The sequence below is a fragment of the Wyeomyia smithii genome, chromosome 2 (genome assembly GCF_029784165.1).
Source record: "Wyeomyia smithii strain HCP4-BCI-WySm-NY-G18 chromosome 2, ASM2978416v1, whole genome shotgun sequence".
Lineage (NCBI taxonomy): Eukaryota > Metazoa > Arthropoda > Insecta > Diptera > Culicidae > Wyeomyia > Wyeomyia smithii.
The window spans coordinates 218,791,373-218,811,885 of record NC_073695.1 but is presented as its reverse complement, the minus strand read 5'-3'; the positions used below and the strand labels follow the sequence as shown (position 1 = coordinate 218,811,885).

Sequence of the window (20,513 nt, the reverse complement as noted above, 5' to 3'; positions counted from 1 at the left end):
TGATCAGTTTGAATTGTTGTGGATTTGAATGAAGAGTTTGTGTGACTGAGTTGAAGTGATTAGTTGAGATTGTTGCGGAAATGAATGTGAGGTTTTTGATGCGTTTTACGATTTTGAAAATTTTAATCATGTTATGTTATACATTTACATTATAGAGATTAAGAAATAGGACAAAAGATGCTTATGCCGAAGCTCGTATGACGAGAACGTTTAAATTTTCTGTAAAGGCTTTGTCGCATACTATAGTTTTTGTTATTTTAATGTTTCACACTGTTCTTGTCTGTAAAAACCAGAATTCCCAGATGAAGGTGCAATATATACCGAAACGTCGGATGATAGAAAGATATTAAATCATTTTATTGCCAGAAAGACTGCGAGGCCGAAAAAAACTCCACGGTTGCGATGTTGTTATATTTTCTACTCCGTTACTGCGATTGAAAATTCCTTGACCTACAGGAAACGTCAAAATGGGCTGCGTGCACTGTCCGCCATTACCGCTAGTGGAAAGCTAGATACATTTTCTGTCAAATTAACATCAACGCAACGCAAACGTATCCATTGTGTTTAGACCTTAAATCCACCTTCGGCGATCAAATGTGCAAGTAATTTGGCAAAATTCATTACCGATGCTTGCTCCGATGCATGTATGCGAACTATAATCCGGTTTGTAACCCTTTTTCGAACAAACAGTAAATTATGACCGTAACCATCACTTGCTGGTTTTTGATGATCAATCAGAGAATCCTAAACTAACGCGTCAAGATAATCTTCGGCACTCATCCGTATAATTTTATCACCCGTCCTCATTCGTTGTTCCCGGGAAAGTTATTGCAACTGCTGCTGAAAAGCTTCTTCGTTGCTCTTTAATTCAGATCCTTCTGTACCAATTGATCCCACTAAATCATCAAAATCGAAGCGCATGAGTTGTAAGATGAAGCGATCAGACGTCCCGCATTTTGCGAGACAGTGCCGCGGCTCAACAAAATGTCTTACTTAGAGAAACGTGTCGCGAAATTTCTGCTTTACTGTTTTCTCCGGTTGCATAAGCATTCAAAGTTCTTGCTTCGAACCTCTATAGAAACTGAAATAAACCTGATTTTGGAATTCAAGCTTGTTTAGAGAATGAATCGAAAGTTTAATATTATGGAAAAAAAGTACAACTATGTAGACCACCACTCGAAAAGCCAGAGAAAAAAAATTGTGGTTAATGAAATGAACTATTCGTTAAAAAAATTTATTTATGTCTCCGTATTAATCGAAGCTGGCTGATTTAATGCAACAAAACATTATAACTATCTCCACTATTTCCGAAAGTGCCATAACGCAAGGAGTGATTCTTTGTCACCGTTGTTACGGTTGGAATCGATTCCAAAAACGACCAGCAGAAGTATTGCTATTGCGAAAATACTGCCTCCAAATGCTATATTGCCTCCAATGTCACAGTTCTCGTAGTAAGAGCATTATCAAATGCATTGGTGGTGACGGTCGTATTCATCCTTTCTCTGCTGTTATAATTATTCCACGGTAATCCTTGCGGCTGCATTTCCTTCTGCCTGTCGAATCCAATACATTCTCGAGGTTTATTCCAGATTTTTCAAGGTACCTGTTTTCATCTGAAGATAGTTGAGGTTATTTAAATCGGAACCAGTTGCCAGAAACATTATGAAAACAAAACTTAATGGAACATATGCAGGTGCGGAAAAAAATGTTCGTCAACATAAGACAGTAAGTCATTTCAAGTCAATGTCTGATCGAATTTCAGTTGAATTGAGGCCAAGTTGCAGTGGATATTGTTCTGGTCAATTTCTAGTTATGTAAAATTTAAACTATAATCAAATATTAGTAAAGCTCTTATAAATTTCAATCCAGCTACTGAAAAGTTCTGTTCAAGTTCTAATTGAATTTTAAGTCTACGATGAGCCAAAGCACCAAACAGAAGTATACCTAATAAACTAAACAGAACACTGTTTAACCCAATGAAACCAAACGAAACCAATCTACGTACAGTCCCTCTACAATTATGGATCAGTCAACGTGTTGTCTGAATCTTTAAAAATGGATATAAAATCGGAATAATTATCAACTACGAATATTTTACAATCTATCTCTGTGTTCTGATGTGTACTCTCGATCAACAATTAGTTTCACTGCAGTTGATGCGTGTGAATCGGTTGGGAAGAAAAATATCGCTTACATAGCCAAAGACACAATTATAGGTCACTTTTGGCATTCAAAATCATTTAAACTATAAAATCATCAAAATACATAACGCAAGTTATTTTATTTTTATAAAAGCTTGATAATAAGTTACTTTATTCAGTCTTAGTAATAAAAGTAATAAAAACAGCCAAACTATGGACTGACCCACAATTGTGTACCGCAAGATGTAACATTACTACAATTATGGGTCACTTCACTTATTGCACCGAGCAGAATTATAGTTTTTCGTGACATTTTCAACTTAAAATCATTTTAATCGTATGAATGAGGTTACAAGTGAGTTACAAAAAATACTACTGCTAATGAAAATTGTTTACTTTCGTGAGAATAGACGTATTTGCGTGAAAGTGACCCATAATTGTGGAGGCACTGTATAATCCAAGCGCAAAAGCAGTAATGTTTCAATTTAGAGCCGAAAACAATTATAATCCCCCAAATAATGAATTCGAACAGCTTCCTTCTCCACAGGCCGATAGATACTGTATCTAAAAAGACGTCTTCACAGGTACTGCAGCAGGAGGAACGAAAAAAGGACACTGCATGCATGTAAATTCGTTCACGCTCGATTTTCCTTCGGTTCCGTCGGGACGAAGGTGGTGGACCGGGGTGGCAAAGAACCGTTCAGATTAGCACCCTCTGCTGTTGGGGCTTGGTTAGACAGAGTGCGCCAAGCCGCACACATTCAACGCACTTAGAACGGTTCAAGAGGATATCACCAAGTTTAGGTGAATATGGGACGACCAAAGCAGATGCTTTCCAGTGCTGACGGTAGCCAGATTTACTTGTAGCCGGAGCAACTGGAGCAACTTCAATGAGCAGATAATGTGGTGCGGTTCGTGGTTGGTGGGTACCTTTCGTTGATATGGTAAGTGGATGTGTGTGTGGAGCTGAGGAACCAACTGCAAAGGCGATTAAATCAGAGAAAAGACGGTAACGGTAAGCTGGTGTCGCTACACGGCGACCAAGACACGGTCCGTTCCTGATATCATATTCTGGATCATTTTGGCTTAACATGGATTTAAACAGCTGTTTAGCGAGTTGATGAGGTGAGAAAATCCTAGCGGATTATAATCGTCTCACGTTGAAGGCTATGAATATGGTTTATGCGACAACAATTTAGGCGGTCTTATTGTGTCTGCAACATTTTAAATCATTCAGGTCTAAACAATGGCTGTATATTCTCTACTTTTTTAAAAATCGTCATATGAAAATGAAATGACAAACATATGCTGCTAACTCTCACTACCAGAAAAATCATCAATTACTGTAATCCACTGTTCGACTGAATGTCACTGAGCGAGGAACAGCTTGCGAACCGTGTTTTTGACTTGGTGCTGTTTGACTATTTCTACCACATTTCTTCCCGCCAGAAAACGCCGAACTTAGCGAACCTGGTACGGAGCCATTTCTGTCAGGGTGTGTTATTTTCAACCAGTCATCATAAATTCAGATTGCATTTCTTCGGAAACGATGAGCAATTCAAAACTCTCTTGGATCGGAATCCATTTGCACCCAATTCCTCTTTATCGGCAATATTTCAGTAACCGCTTGTCTTCCTAGAGTCGTGCCACCGACCGACCGCTCGGTAGTAGTATCAATGGTCATCTGCTTGTTAAAAATTCCACTCATGAATTCGATCACTTTTGCGGTTGGCTGCAGTTAAACGTACGTTCTTATTTGCTTCTTCGGTTTTCCTGAGAAGGAAAGGAAAATTCATCCTAAAGCTTGTTTTTGCAAGCTGGTTGGAGTGTGAAACCGTAAAAACAATCTGCATAAACGTCATTGAAGTGTTCTTTGTTATTGCTACCATAAGGGGAAGGATTACTCGAAATGCAGCACGAGGCCAAAAAAAAAAATACTTGCCAAAAAAAAAAATACTGATCAACATTTTCCTGAATTTTTGGAATATCGAATATAAAATATCGCAAATATATCTGATTTTATTTCGTACAATTTAAACACATGAACGATCCAACTTTTTGGTTCATAAGCTATACGAAACATTTTTATTTATTTATGTATTTATTTCGTCAAGCAAATGTAGACTACGGTTATGATAATACAATGTTTTCTTATATTCTATACATTATTTCCAGTAGTTAGTCGTTTTTTGATTTGATTTCTGCCCATAATGATGTCGATATTTTCGAAGTGCTGATTATAGTGACGCATCATTCGATTTATTGGACCATTTTTTGAGTAGGTAGTTCTGTGAGAGTTTTTCGAAAATATTTTACTAGTTTTTAATTGACGACTGGGTGCATAAAAATTTAGTTGTGATAATAACTTAGTAGATTGCACGCGTTGAGAGATAATGTCATTGATAAAATGAAGCATTGAGAGTTCGCGGCGTTCTTTAAGTGCTTGTATCTATGTCTATAAGCATGCAGCGTGCTTCATATGATGGTAAGGGAAATGCTGTCCAATTTAGCTTACGAAGCGCGTACAAAAGAAATTGTTTTTGGACAGATTCAATGCGTTCTTCATATGTGACAAATAGGGATTCCATAAAATGCTACAATATTCCAGAATTGCTCGGACGTATGTAATATATAATAGTTTGATTGTATATGGGTCTTGAAAATTATGGCCGAAGCGTTTTATAAAGCCCAGCATACTATTTGCTTTGTTGATTATTGTGTTATAATGTTCTATAAATGTAAGTTTAGAGTCTAAGACTACGCCTAGGTCCCTTACGATTTTGCATTTTTCTACTAGTTGGTTTCCTAAGAAAATGTCCGTTGAAAGTGTTACTGTTTTTCTGCTGAAGGCTATTGAATTACATTTTTTAATGTTGAGTTGTAATAAACTTTTGTTGCACCAAATTTAGAATACATTAATTTAATTCTGGAATATTCCGAAGTCTTCTGCATTGATTATTTCTATAAAGTGCTTCATGTCGTCAGCATATACAAGTACATGCATTGATTTAAGAAGAAAGGAAATGTCATTCACGTATAATAGAAAAAGAAGAGGGCCCAGATGAGAACCTTGAGGAACCCCAGAAGTTACTTCTATTGGGTTTGAAAAGAAATTTCGAAAGCGGATTATTTGTGTTCGTTCTGTTAGGTATGACTGCAGCCATTCCAAAAGTTTTGTTTCAATTCCGTATTTTTCGAGCTTGAAGAACAATAAATGTATGTCGATTCTGTCAAATGCTTTGCTAAAGTCCGTATAAAAAGCTTCTACGTGGTGGCCGTTGTCCATTACAGTCAAAGTGGAAGTTATGAATTCCAAAAGATTTGTGGTAGTTGATCGGCCTTTATAAAAGCCGTGCGGTTGAGTTGTAATATGGTTTTTTACTTGCTGAAAGATTTTTTCATCAATTATTGATTCGAATAATTTTGGAATGCATGAAATAATGGCAATTCCACGATAACTACGAATGTCAGATTTAGCGCCAGATTTGAAAATCGGTACTAAATATGAAGGGTTCTGGAAAACCTCCATTTTTCAGAGGCATATTAAAGAGATGTAGTAAAGGTGTAGATAGTTCCTCTGCCAAGTTTTTGAGTTTTTGACCTTTCGCGGCGTCTAAAGTTTCAAGTGCGTTCTGAATTTCAAATTCGAATATTTGATTGGCAGAATCTGATAAAGCTTTCCAAAATTCAGGAAAATACAAGAAATATTTGCGGACGCGATCTGTTTCTTCAAATGTGGTGTATATTTCTTGAAAAAAGTGGCAAAAAGACTACATATTTCATTACTAGTTTGTCCTACATTACTTTCAAGATGCATTCGTGATGGGAAGTTGTTACTTTTTAGTTTGGTTTTTACATAATTGAAATAGTTCTTAGGGCAAGACTTTGATGTTCGATTTTACGGTTATGTTCTTCATGCGCAATTTGAATGGCTGCGTCAAGTTGACAGCCAATTTCTTGGTAATTTTGAAGATTTTCGTTATAAAAATAAATAGATACACACCGGATGCCTAATGTTTCGACGCAATTTGTTGTACTTAGAACAGCCCACATTTTGCCCTGATTTTGTGTTTGCTTATGAAAAGCCCTAATCACCACTTCTTGCTATTTTATGAAAATACATTAATTTGCTCTTCAGTTTATCTTTCTATTGCGGATTTTGAAAAAAAAAATTTAAGCCGTCGATTTTTACAATCAGCTCAAACTAGAAATAGTTAATTGATTATTAGTTTAGTAGTCTACTCCTTCTCACTTTTTCTCGCATGAAAGTATAATTTCTTTTTTAACTTCATTATTTTCCATTAATATTTTTCTCACTTACGCCTTTACAAACTATATTTTCCTCCTGCTTTATTTAACTATTTGATCTTTCAGAAATCTTTATAATTTCCCGTGACCGTATGTCATCTAGTGAAATCCGTTTTCCTGCGTTAAAATTTCAATCATATCACCTTTTTCCCTGATTTTGTTTCAGGTTTTCTGTTAAATATATTTTCAGTAAATAGCGCAATGTTTACTGCGTATAAATTCGCTCAATCTGCACTAATTTACGGATTTATAGTTGGACTGATACCTACCACCCGTCGAGTTTAGCCTAGCATGTTTACAAGTCCCAAGCCCGTAACTCCGCACTTGTCCACCGGAGTACCGGATTTACCACAACTTTCAACACATTGAAGTTCACTGCAGCTCGACGATAAGAAAGTTCTGATGTTCGCAATTTCTCCTGTCGAATTAATCCATGCTTACCGGCGAACACTTCCTCGACGATTCCCCTAATCTACTGCTTCCGGTTCTTCCCATCTGTTACAAATACCAGGTCACCGACTTGAAGAGGTTTCGTGTCGTCAAACCTCTTGGTTCGTTTGCTGATGGTGGTATTCTTTGGACCACCACTCACACGAGGGTTCCTCATAGAAAATATTTGGGAGTTATGGCTTCCGTACTCCCGGACTCTTATGGCATGTATGTTATGGAAATCATATCCTCAGCTTCACACATAGTTGTTTGAAGGATTTCGTCGAGTTTCCAGTCATCCCTAAGACCTCACCATACGCTCTTAAATGCCGCCCATATGCGGCACTCCAAGTGGATTGGGGCTCGCTGATTGCCTGCTTCAGAATCTCCAGTATTTCAATACTCGCTTCTTTAAAGTTCGTCCCGTTTTCCGAAAAGAATCTCTTTGGACATCCACGCATATATATGAACCTTTTTTCTCCTAGTGATGTCACGGTTTCGGCTCAATATAATCTGGTACTTTTTGTCGGACTGAACAAACTCTGCAGCCTTCCTGGACGACGCCGTTTTGTCAAGCACAGGAGTTCATTTTTAGAGTACACTAGCTTTTACGATCAATACTAACGGTTTATCGAGAGGTCGGTCTTGATTTTCTCACAGCGAAGTTGTTTCACCTGGAAAATTTTCACTCTGTACTTGCTTCCACAGTACAGTTTTAGCTGAAGCCGATTCGTAATTTTGCAGCGGTTTATCACCAAAGGCATACTTCCCAGTAGTCTTGTCCATCGATCACTTCTAAGACCAACTTGACGTTGTGAAGCGAAGGAAGGCTCGGGTTTCTTCCGACGTCTGTGCAGCTGGCACTGCATGTGAGGGCGACTTGTCCAAGGATTCGTGTAGAAAATTGGGGCCAGTGAACCAGGGACCGTAGTTTTCGAGAGGAGGATCTTGGTCAGAGCATCCGAAGTGTTCGATTTGAACAGAACCCATCGTGAAATCGAATGCCGTTTGAGTGGAGCTACTTTGGCGTGAGTCAATTCTCGGGTGTGGCTGGCAGTTTTTTGCACGGCCACCCTAAGATATCCATAGACATACTTATAGGAAACGTGGAATTCTAATAGCTTCCTCTTGCGGCAACAGTTCGATCCACCGCTTCCAGTTTGTCCAGAAGTTATCATCGATCACCTCATCCCAGGATCAGCCGTAACGCCAAAGATCCTGAATTAGGATTTTTCCTAGAACCGTGAATCGAAAGGATTGAAAAAATTCCTGACGCTATTCAGACTTATTCTATTTCTCGACGGTCAATCCCAGTTAACAGCGGACCGCTATTTGATCTCCAGGTTTACCAAGTTTAACTTCCAGTGGAGCGATGGCATCGATATTATTGATTCTGATCAGCAGACCAGGACGGGTTTCAAAGGAAGACACTATGGGAGGATTCTTCAGATACGCATATTGTTTGAGATCTTTTCCGCATTTAATGACTGTTTCGGGAGATGCAGACTTCCAACATTTTGACATAGTTATTCACTCTGGAACTCTAATTGAATAAGGTAAAACAGCCAACGGCTGAAAACCTCAAAAATATAGACAAAAAACCCAATTGGTCTACCAGTGACCTCTCAATGAGCAAAATCGAAGCGCTCTTTTTCAGAAAGGCCAGCGTAGTTACTGTCTTCGAACCGAAGTGAAGCTGTTACGGAATCATTTGGACGAGGATGGCCTCCGCTGTTTGGATGTGTGCTGCAATCACCGTGTCTGCCGGATGGAGTAACGGAATATGCTGTTTTCGGTACTCTCCGATATTGTAGGAAATTTTGAACGCAGTCTGCAGCGTCCATGGGTTCACTTCAGTTTTCGCACGCTTCATCTATGATCTGTACAACGAAATCGTGGCAGCGGGCAGGTTCATGTCAAGTTTTAAAAACCAACCATTTAAATTTTGTTTATTGGCTCAAAAATATGAACTTTGTCAAACTTCCCCTCAATCGGACATAATTTGGGGGTGCCTCAAAGCGCTCAAGGTTGTGCCTTTCCAAAATCTATCAAGAAGAGAGTACATGAAATTGGGAAAATCAAAAGAAATTTGTTGACGTCTAATTACCTAAAAATACATAATGCGTCAAGAAGGACAACTAGGACATAACACATTTATGTATTATCCTTTGTAGACTTTGAAGGGTCTAAATATCACAACTTTCAGCGCTTCTAGGCACCGCTAAATCATGTCCGATTGAGCTGAAATTTTGCACAGGTAATTTTTTTCGGGCCAATAAAAAAATTGCATGTTTCGTTCGATTCGAAATTCGATGAGGAAATTTTTCACCCTGATGTGCACGTATATCTACCAAGAACGGATGTTATAACGTTGCATCCACACCAACTAAAAAAAAAAACTCGTACGACCCGACACGCATCACCCGTTCGATTTTTCCTATCACTTGACTCATATTTGAATCGTAGGAGTTCACCGAAGATAGATGACGACAACCCAAGAGGAGAAGATGCTTACATGTGGTGATAGCTACAGATACCTGGATCAATATGCAAAACAGCTGGCCAAAAGTCATTTGCTTGCGAACGCTACTTTTTAGTGTAATGGTGTCTTCGAGAAAATTTCAAAGTGAAAAAAGACGTTACTTTGTACAAGTGAGATAACCAAATATTTCTCGAAAAATCTTTATTTTTGACTAACTGACTAATTGATCTAACATTCATATTGTTTTGTTTCATGTTTTAACAAGTTTCTGCAAATTTCTGCAAGATATTCTGTCTGCCGTGTGTGTATTAGGGTGGCAGCGAAAATGGTTATGTCACCGACCATGGACATTTTGTTTATTGACCTAAAAAAGTGATCTGTGAAAAATTTCAGCTCAATCGGAAATGATTTAGGGGTGCCTCGAAGTGTTCAAAGTTTTGATGTTTTGACCCTCGAAAGTAAACATGCCCAATAGAAAAATCCAGTTCAAAATGCCTAATAAACATTAAAATGATTCACCAAACTATATGTAAATTATTCTTATGTTTATTAAGCATTTTAAACATGATTTTCTATTAGGAATGTCAATTTTCGAGAGTCAAAATACTAAAATTCGAAATGTGGCACCCCTAAATCATGTCTGATTAAACTGCAATTTATTATTTTGGGCAAATAAACAAAATGTACATGGTCGGTTCTTTAAATTCATTTTTCCCTTATATCGCATTGCCACCCTAGTGTATGCCACTTGGACTATTCGATTTGTGGTGAAATTGTCGTGGAATGTGCAGCAAAACTTTGTGACTTTTTTCGCAAGAAAAATTGATAGAAACCTGATTGTAAGTAAAGTCTACTATAATAATAAAAAATGAAGGTCTGATGTTGTTTAAATAGTTCAGTGAGAACATCAAAGGTATAGTGGTATAAAATAACAATTTTACGGGAAAAACCTTTTTTTTAGATATAATAAAGCATAATCAAATAGCTCAGTAAGATAGATAAACAACTACCTAGTGTCTTCAGTGAAGTTTTTTGTTTTTTAGAAAGTTTTGCCATAGACGGTGGTCAAAAATAGAAATGATTTTTCGAGCAAATATTTTTTTAATCTCACTTGTGAGAGAATTGTGGTCCCCGTGGCTCTGTGGTTAGCGATGTCGGTCGGCTAGCCCTCCCACACGGTTGTGATATCGGGTTCGATTCCCGATCGAGTCGAGGATCTTTTCGAGCTGGAAATTTTCTCGACTCAGCACTAGGGCACGGTGTATCGTTGTACTTATCCTACACATGCAAAATGTGCCAAAAACAATATCGATAACGAATTCCCTCAACTAATCTAGTTGATCGAGACCGCCATTAGCCCCAAGGCTAAGCGTGCGATATTTTTTTTTTTTTCTTCACATAACATTTATTTGACACGGCACAAATACAATTTAATGTTTAACGGCGCCAATTATATCTGATGACTTAAAAACTAAAGCAAATTTTTTATCCTCGCTGCCGACTAGGCGTGCGATATTGTTGTGTAGAAGAATTCATCACGGATCTGTTAATGTTAAAAGAAGTGTCTTTTTACTCTGCAACTACCCGAGAGACAGCGTTGCTCTAAAATGTAATGTTGGCAAGAAAATGACCTTTGACCAGCTTTTTTTAATTTTTGGACCATAGTGCGGTGTGAGCCATCTCTTTCAAATGACTCACATCCTGTGAGCGAGGGGAGGTGGATAATAATTGCTATAGCGATCAACATCTGATAAGTTTAGGATCAGGATTTTGGGAGGCCGCAAATGGAATCAATCAAACTTTGTTCCTGCTTTGTGCTATCTATAGCCAAGCAACGACATTTAGTGCATTTGTGATTGTGGCTTTCGATAAATTCTAGAATTCTTTAACAGCTGGCAATACAAAAAACAGTAGTTCTCGCTGGTGTGATTTATTAGCAGAAACTAGCGGCGGTATCCTATTGAAGGTTTAGCAAAGAAATATGTAGGTGAGCTTTCCTACTCTTCTGCTCCACGTCGCTTCACTTGGCATCGTAATTTCACCTTAATTCCTAAGGCGAAAAACTGAAGAAAATAAAAGAAAAAAAATCTGTGCATTTTGGTGCCTATAGCAAGCTGGGTGGGGCATCAAATGGTCGCTGTCACCCTGTCTGTGACGAACCAACATTCAGCGAGTTCCCCTGGTGCTACCAATTCACAATAGGCCTATTGAAGCGACGCTTTATCCATCATCCGCACGAGCGATACCGATCGGAAACGATCTACGATCAACGATAAAACAGCCATGTTGAATGTAGATCGCCACTTCAGGAGTAGCAGCAGACTGAACCAGCGGCTTAGCGAAAGTGGTGATTATTATACTTATAGTTCTACTAAAGTTGAATTTATAATTATTATAAAATACCTAAAATTTAATAATAAGCCCAGTGATTATTTTCGAACACAATTATCAATATTTAAAACGGTAAATTTACGTGGCTAATTATTGTGACTTAGATTCTAACCTAAAACTTATATCTATTATAACAGCATCACCAAGTGCAGATTAAAAACGGAGGTTCAATATTATAAATGAGCACTAAACGTAAGTGGAATCTGCATGAAAATAGCATGAGAGATTGCATGAGAATCTACAATTTAAGTTCAACATTACCTACACCTAAGATGAATCGCTTATACGCCCCCACGTGCTTTGATCGCTCCAACTTACTTCCCATGCTAAGAGCATGTAGAATCTATATCACTATAAAAACCCATAATTTGAAAATAAGGAAATTACAAAAAATGTTAAACCTAGTTCTTAAGATTATTATACTAAAATCCAAATTATAATCAAAAATTTTCCTTTTAATTTAAGGGATTTTTTAACTCCGCTTGAAATAAATCGAGTTAAAAAACTGGAAATACTGTCTCTTTGTTTGCTCTGCAACAAAATTAAAAAATCCGTTTATTTGCGATCGGGTGGTATATGCGCTAAAATGGCACAAGAAAATGGTACAGGTCTAGAAATCAATTCACTCTTTGAAAGTTCGGTATTGGAGTCGGTTTGTCCTTTTTGTAATGCCCCGGATGATGGCAAAATGATAAATTGCGATAATTGCAATCAGTGGTTTCACTTCAACTGTGTCGGTGTGAGTGAAAGTGAGTCGGAAAGAGACTGGAACTGCGCACAGTGCCATGTTCAGGTCACATCAGGCCATTCAACACCAGCCGAAAGAACTAGGCAGGAATCGGAAAGGAATCAGCTAGCTTGCATCCAGGAGTTACGTAAGCAAATCGGATTATTGCAAAGAAGGCTGGCATATACTGAAGTGAGAGAAAATCAGAGAGTGCAGTTCAATACAGGATCGAGGCCGAATAGAAATGAGCTCGATGCAAATTCAATGGGCGTTTTTCCGAAAGCAAATTCGACGACTATAGATGCTAATAAGAGTGCTTACGAAAATGACGAAGAACTGGAAGATGGGCTTCGATTGTTAGAAGAGAAGCACGCTTTAGAGAAAAGACAACTCCAAGAACGTTTCTCTTTACTCCAACGACGGCGATCATCTGTGGGAATAAACCAGACAGGGCTGACGACCGCGAATTCAGCTGCTTCCAGTTCGACACTTTACAACGAGCTCAGTCGAAGCCAACTGGCGGCTCGACAGGCGGTAGCTCGTGATTTACCCGTATTTTATGGCCATCCGGAAGAGTGGCCCCTTTTTCATGCTAGTTTCGAAAGCTCAACGAGAATGTGCGGGTATAGTGATGAGGAGAATCTTCTTCGGCTCCAACGATGCCTTAAAGGAAAGGCGCTAGAAGCTGTCCGCAGTCGCTTGTTGCATCCGTCGAATCTTTCAGGAATTATGAGTACTTTGAAAACGCTTTTTGGGCGTCCTGAAGTTATAGTACATTCGCTTGTTACACGCATACGGGAAATGCCGTCGCCAAAAGCAGAGAAGCTAAATACTCTAATCGATTTCGGTGTGGCCGTTCAGAACGTTTGCGCTACAATCAAGGCGTGTGGTTTGGACGAGTATTTATGTAATGTTGCCTTATTACAGGAGTTAGTTGATCGTTTACCGCCCGCTATTAAACTGAATTGGGCATTACACAGACAATCTTTGCAACTGGTTACACTGTCGAGTTTCGGTGATTGGCTAGAAAAACTGGTGGAAGCTGCTTGTGTTGTCACTATATCTCCGGTCGAACCGCCAATCAATAGAAAGAACCGTAAGCAAGATGATTACCTGAACGTTCACTCTGAAGAAACGAAACCATTGAAACCTACCGGGATACGAACAGCTATACAACGGTGCGTAATCTGCGAAGGAGCATGCAGCTCTACAGATGTCTGTAAAGCATTCATAAATATGAGCATTTCATCACGTTGGTCAGCGTTAAGGGAGAAAAGGCTTTGTAAAAAGTGTCTCAACAAACATTTTGGAGCCTGCATTATAAAATCCTCATGCGGCAGGAACGGGTGTACATTCATGCATCATCCAATGCTTCACGACGACGCAAGATATAAAGCAGTACAGTCGTCGAAACAACCATCTTCTCAAAGCTGCAATGCACATTGTGGTTCAACTGGAAAAGTTTTGTTCAGGTACATTCCTATTATTCTGCATGGAAAGGATGTTTCTGTCAGAACATATGCATTTTTGGATGATGGGTCATCGGCAACATTCATGGATCATAGCTTGGTAAAAGAACTCAATCTAGAAGGTATGCCAAGCCCACTGTGTTTAAACTGGACAGGCGGCCAGCAGCGTGAGGAGAGAGAATCCGTTCGACTAACGCTGAAAATTTCTGGATTAGAGAATCATTGTAAAAAGTTTGTGCTCCCTAAGGTGCACACAGTCAGAACGCTTAGCCTTCCGCTGCAATCGATTTCAGTTCAGGACCTATCACGACAATACGCGTATTTGAAAGGGCTGCCAGTCAACTCGTATGATTCTGTTTCCCCAAGGATATTAATCGGAATCGATAACTGCCATGTCGGCAATGCCCTGAAGAGTGTAGAAGGAGCGGCAAACGAACCAGTTGCTACCAAAACGCGACTGGGCTGGTTGATCTACGGTCCATGCTCAGTTAGTACAAATACACCAGGTAGTAGTTTCAACGCCTGCCACAGCTTTCACATTTGTCCGTGTTTTGAGGATGGAGACTCCTGTCTAAATACTGAGCTGAAGAAATATTTCTCTATGGATTCTTTAGGCATTGTACGCAATACTGAACCATTACTCTCAAAAGAAGATGAGCGCGCTACACAGCTACTTCAGTCTCGAACACATCGTAAAGGCAATCGTTACGAAACTGGCCTTTTGTGGAGAAGGGATGGAATAGAACTGCCAGACAGTAAATCCATGGCCGAAAAGCGTTTAGTTTGTTTAGAGAGGCGGATGAGTCGCGATGATCTACTAGCTAAAACATTGGAAGAGAAAATAAGAGAATATGAATCAAAAGGTTTTATACGAAAGTTGAGCCCTAAGGAAGTTGCTGAGAAGCACCCACGGAAGTGGTATTTACCGATTTTTCCGGTTATGAATCCTAACAAGCCCGGTAAGGTTCGGATAGTATGGGATGCCGCTGCCAGAGTAGGCGGACTTTCATTAAATTCTGTCCTGCTAACTGGACCAGACCAGCTTGCATCTTTGCCATCTGTATTATACAGGTTCCGAGAGTATCGCTTCGCTATAGCAGCCGACATACGAGAGATGTTCCATCAAGTAGAGATCAATGAAGACGATCAACAAAGCCAGCGGTTTCTGTGGAGAGATGGGGATTCAAGGAGGTCTCCTGATGTGTACATAATGAAGGTGATGACCTTCGGAGCCACATGCTCGCCTAGCTGCGCTCAATTTGTGAAAAACACCAATGCTGCACGTTTCCAGCAACAGTTTCCACGAGCCGTAGCTTGTATACAGAAAGATCACTACGTTGATGATCTTCTGACTAGTGAAGAGAACGAAGACGAAGCTATACAACTGGCCTCAGACGTACGGTTTATCCACGCACAAGGAGGTTTTGAGCTCCATAATTGGCTATCTAATTCAAATAGGCTGCTAGAAACGGTCAGCGAGGCAGGCGCTGTCGAGAAAGATTTAAATCTCAGCTCCGAAATGGCAACGGAAAAAGTCTTGGGCATGTGGTGGAGTATTTCGTCGGATACGTTTACGTTCAAACTTTCACCAAAACATGATAGAGAACTACTTAGCGGACAGAAGATTCCGACAAAGCGCGAACTCTTAAAAACACTCATGAGGATTTACGATCCCTTGGGATTGATGACTGGTTTCTTAATGTTCCTTAAAATTCTTCTTCAAGAGGTGTGGCGTGCAAAAACAGATTGGGACGCAGAAATACCGCCAGGGCTGGCAGACAAATGGATGGAGTGGTTAAAAGTTTTGCCGCAAGCTGAGAGGCTAAGCATTCCCCGTTGCTATCGACAAACTACGACAGCAGCAGAGGATAACGTTGCTCAATTGCATATTTTCGTCGATGCAGGACGGGACGGACTGGTCGCCGTGGCATATCTGAGATTCGAGCAGGCGGGTACAATAGAATGTGCCCTAGTAGGAGCGAAAGCTAGAGTTGCCCCCTTGAAATATGTGTCGGTTCCGCGTCTTGAGCTGCAAGCCGCTGTGATCGGAACACGCATGGCTGCTAGCATTGCCGCAGTGCACCGCGTGAAGATATCTGAGAGATACTTCTGGACGGATTCTCGGGACGTTATTTGCTGGATCATATCCGACCACCGACGATATTCTACATATGTTGCACACAGGGTTGGTGAAATATTAGAAGCCACTGAGCCAGCCGAGTGGAATTGGATTTCAACACGCTTAAATCCAGCGGATGAAGGCACAAAATGGCAGAAAATACCCGACCTTACCGCATCCGGTCGTTGGTTCACCGGGCCTGATTTTCTCAAAGAACCAAAAAATCAATGGCCGGTGAATAAGGAGAATGTTGGAACAACCGATGAAGAGATTTTATCAAATGTGCTTCACCATTATGAGTACATACCCATAATACGTTTCGAGCGATTTTCTAGATGGAAGCGCCTTCACAGAGCTGTGGCATATGTATTACGGTATCTGTCCTATCGACGCAGAAAGGTTCGTTCCCCACCAAGTGCTATACCGTTCACCCAGGAAGAATTACAGCAGTCAGAATGGTGTATATACCGTCAGGTGCAAAAGGAAGCTTTCCCCGAAGAATATAACCTTTTAATCAACCACAACGCACCAGAAACTAAAAGTATATTGGCAAAATCCAGTAAGCTCTACAAATTAAGTCCGTTCGTTGACCATGCTGGAGTCTTAAGGATGAACAGCCGCATTAAATCGTGCCAGTTTATTGCAGATTCGGTCAAATATCCTATCTTACTACCCAAACGGCACTATTTGACAGACCTAATAATAGCTGATTACCACTGTGAATATAAACACCTAAATCATGAGACAGTGATAAATGAAATTCGTCTCAAATTTCATATTCCGCAGCTTCGCGCAGCATGCAAACGTGTCAGGTACAATTGCCAAATGTGCAAGATACAAAGAGCTAAACCAACACCTCCTATGATGGCGGAGCTTCCGGTGGCGCGAATGGCTGCATTCACTCGTCCGTTTTCGTATACTGGTGTAGACTATTTTGGACCAATGTCAGTAGTAGTCGGAAGAAGAACAGAGAAACGTTGGGGTGTTCTAATGACCTGTTTAACAGTTAGAGCTATTCACATCGAAATCGCACATTCTCTTTCCACCGACTCGTGTATCCTAGCCCTAAGAAATTTTGTGGCCAGGAGAGGGGCACCAATTGAAATCTTCAGTGATCGCGGTACAAATTTTATTGGGGCAGGACGTATTCTACGAGACGAGCTGCAAAAAGTGGACCAAAATAAAATGATGGAGCACTTTGTAAGTCCGAATACCAAATGGACGTATAACCCCCCCGCTGCTCCACACTTTGGGGGAAGCTGGGAGCGATTAATCCAATCGGTTAAAAAGATCCTGGACCAAATAAAGCCAAGGCAACTTCCGACTGATGAGCTACTAAGAAACATGCTGTCTGAAGTCGAAATGATAATTAATTCAAGACCGCTTACGGACGTACCGATAGACGCAGATTCTTTGTTTCCCCTAACACCGAATCACTTCATCCTAGGGTCTTCCAATGGTGCCAAACCCCCGATCGCATTTAATAACAATACAGTTTTGTTAAACAACTCGTGGAAGGCGTCGCAAGCCTACGCAGATGAAATCTGGAGACGTTTTATCACGGAGTATTTGCCAACACTCACGCGAAGATCAAAGTGGTTTCAACAGACGCGACCAATACAGGTAGGCGATGTTGCCGTCATCGTAGACAACCGCCTTCCAAGGAATTGTTGGCCGAAGGGACGAGTTATAGAGATCGTCCGTTCTAAGGATCGACAAGTACGGCGAGTAACATTGCAAACATCCCAAGGAAGATTGGAGAGACCTGCAGTGAACATCGCAATCCTGGACGTCGGTTCCAGTTCGAGTAAGTCGGACCAAGGCCACGACGTACTGGGGGGGAATGTCACCCTGTCTGTGACGAACCAACATTCAGCGAGTTCCCCTGGTGCTACCAATTCACAATAGGCCTATTGAAGCGACGCTTTATCCATCATCCGCACGAGCGATACCGATCGGAAACGATCTACGATCAACGATAAAACAGCCATGTTGAATGTAGATCGCCACTTCAGGAGTAGCAGCAGACTGAACCAGCGGCTTAGCGAAAGTGGTGATTATTATACTTATAGTTCTACTAAAGTTAAATTTATAATTATTATAAAATACCTAAAATTTAATAATAAGCCCAGTGATTATTTTCGAACACAATTATCAATATTTAAAACGGTAAATTTACGTGGCTAATTATTGTGACTTAGATTCTAACCTAAAACTTATATCTATTATAACAGCATCACCAAGTGCAGATTAAAAACGGAGGTTCAATATTATAAATGAGCACTAAACGTAAGTGGAATCTGCATGAAAATAGCATGAGAGATTGCATGAGAATCTACAATTTAAGTTCAACATTACCTACACCTAAGATGAATCGCTTATACGCCCCCACGTGCTTTGATCGCTCCAACTTACTTCCCATGCTAAGAGCATGTAGAATCTATATCACTATAAAAACCCATAATTTGAAAATAAGGAAATTACAAAAAATGTTAAACCTAGTTCTTAAGATTATTATACTAAAATCCAAATTATAATCAAAAATTTTCCTTTTAATTTAAGGGATTTTTTAACTCCGCTTGAAATAAATCGAGTTAAAAAACTGGAAATACTGTCTCTTTGTTTGCTCTGCAACAGAGTAATTACTCGGCGAGTTCGTTGCTTTCTCGTTTGCTCACGGGAAAAGTTCATTTAAGTCTCTGACATCTTTACCCGCTTCCGACTTGACTGCTCCTTGTCCAAAATGCACAATAATAATCTTTTATTCATTCGTCAAAAAGTGACTGCGAACTTATCATCCACAAGTATGAAATTTCATTTTATCACACCCGCATTCTTCCATCAAAGTCATCAAAAATCTTCATCGTGTGATGCCTAACCGTCAAACTTATCGGCAACCGCCGGACGCTGTAAAATGGTAGCAATAAAGACGAACCTCACCTAACGCTCACCGGATACGTATCCAACCCAAGAAAATCGACATCAAAACCTGCACTCAGACAAGATAACACACTGGACGTTACCCAAAGCAGCTTATTGTTTACTGTCACCCTTTTCACCATTCTCGACCTGAACTTTTTCGCTACTCTCTGTTTGTGACAGCAGATTTGATAGATTAATGAAAAATTAACGTTGACGGAGTACCTTTTTTTTTTTGAGCAGAAAGAATTTCCCAGCTTGCAATAGTTTAATACTTGATGTGTTGCAGCTTACAGCACATACGTATTGTAAAACCATTAGCAACTTTTCGCAACATTTTGAGAACAGTTCCGGTGAACAACAAACTGAGCGAAACGAGTGTCATTCTGGAGAAAGGGATTTTTCTTGTCTGCCTGACGAGGGCAAATTTTCTTCTCGACACGCAAGAGTGAAGAAGCCAAAAACTTTTGCAGAAGTAATTATAATAAGCTCAGACTGCAGAGGATCCACTGAAGCGTTCATATATGCCAAACTGTTTTCACCTTGCTCTGTTACTTTCTGCGTGCAACTGAGAAGTTTGAATAAGTATTCATATACAAAAGACACGGAGCAGTTAATTGATTGAAACGAATATTAAAAATACCGTATGCATAATTGAGCTGCAATTTCTACAATGGTTGAAGAGTTGGGAATTTTAAAAGCATTTTTTTGTGAGTTTCCGTTAGAAGTTTTTCTTCGATTCTAAGGGTTTGTTTAGGACGTAAATAAATTCTTTACCGAAATCGTGTATTATAAATGTGGGTTAACACAATTGGAATACTCCTGTATGAGCTTTTCCGATTAGCGCACCTTTTTTGTTTGAGCCTACCGACAGGCGATTTTAGTCAAAACAAATTTAGCAACGTTTTAGTTTAGTACATACTTCATTAGGATTGAAATATAGTGATTTCAATCCCCTATAACTTCAGAAGTAGGTTCCATTTATGTCAAAAGTTCCCTTCTACTGGACTCATAATTCATCGAGGGGGTGCTTCTGTCTTCTTTGTTGAACTCACTATCTTAGGCTGAAATTGCGTTTCGCTTCTACTAACGTCCATTTGGCAGTTGAAATAATTTCCCAATGCTGGAAAGCATATCAGTTTCCTCATGCCACACCAGGTCTCGATTGTTTCCGGTTGAATTGATTTGCGGAGAGGAAAACTCCAGGCAAAGAGTCAATTTATGTTCGTTTTAATTAAAAATCATCTCTCGAAATCAGAATTTCCGGCCCGCCATTATTAGCCTCGAACGGAAAGTTACCGTCGCGAACAGGGAGGGAACCTCCGAACAGCAGAAAACCGATTCTCCTCGATATTCATTATTCAATTATTTTTTCCGCAGAAATCCGGCGAACCGTTCCGTTGTGGTGGAAAATATTGACAAGCAAAAAATTTCCTCGATATGACAGCAACAGTCGAATTGAGACATCTCATCTCTTCGTAGTGTAGTGATGGGACGAAAAAGAATTCAGAAAAATCGCGTCCCTTTC

The 20,513-nt window shown here is 39.9% G+C and overlaps 1 protein-coding gene across 1 annotated transcript; it reads left to right on the top strand.

The window, feature by feature from the left end:
* Positions 1-12,337: 12,337 nt before the first annotated feature.
* On the top strand, positions 12,338-18,541 carry LOC129720422 (uncharacterized). The gene is made up of 2 exons (XM_055671903.1): positions 12,338-18,235; positions 18,301-18,541. Exon 1 carries the CDS (start codon positions 12,338-12,340, stop codon positions 17,972-17,974), a length of 5,637 nt encoding a protein of 1,878 aa, XP_055527878.1. The 3' UTR covers positions 17,975-18,235; positions 18,301-18,541.
* Positions 18,542-20,513: the final 1,972 nt, after the last annotated feature.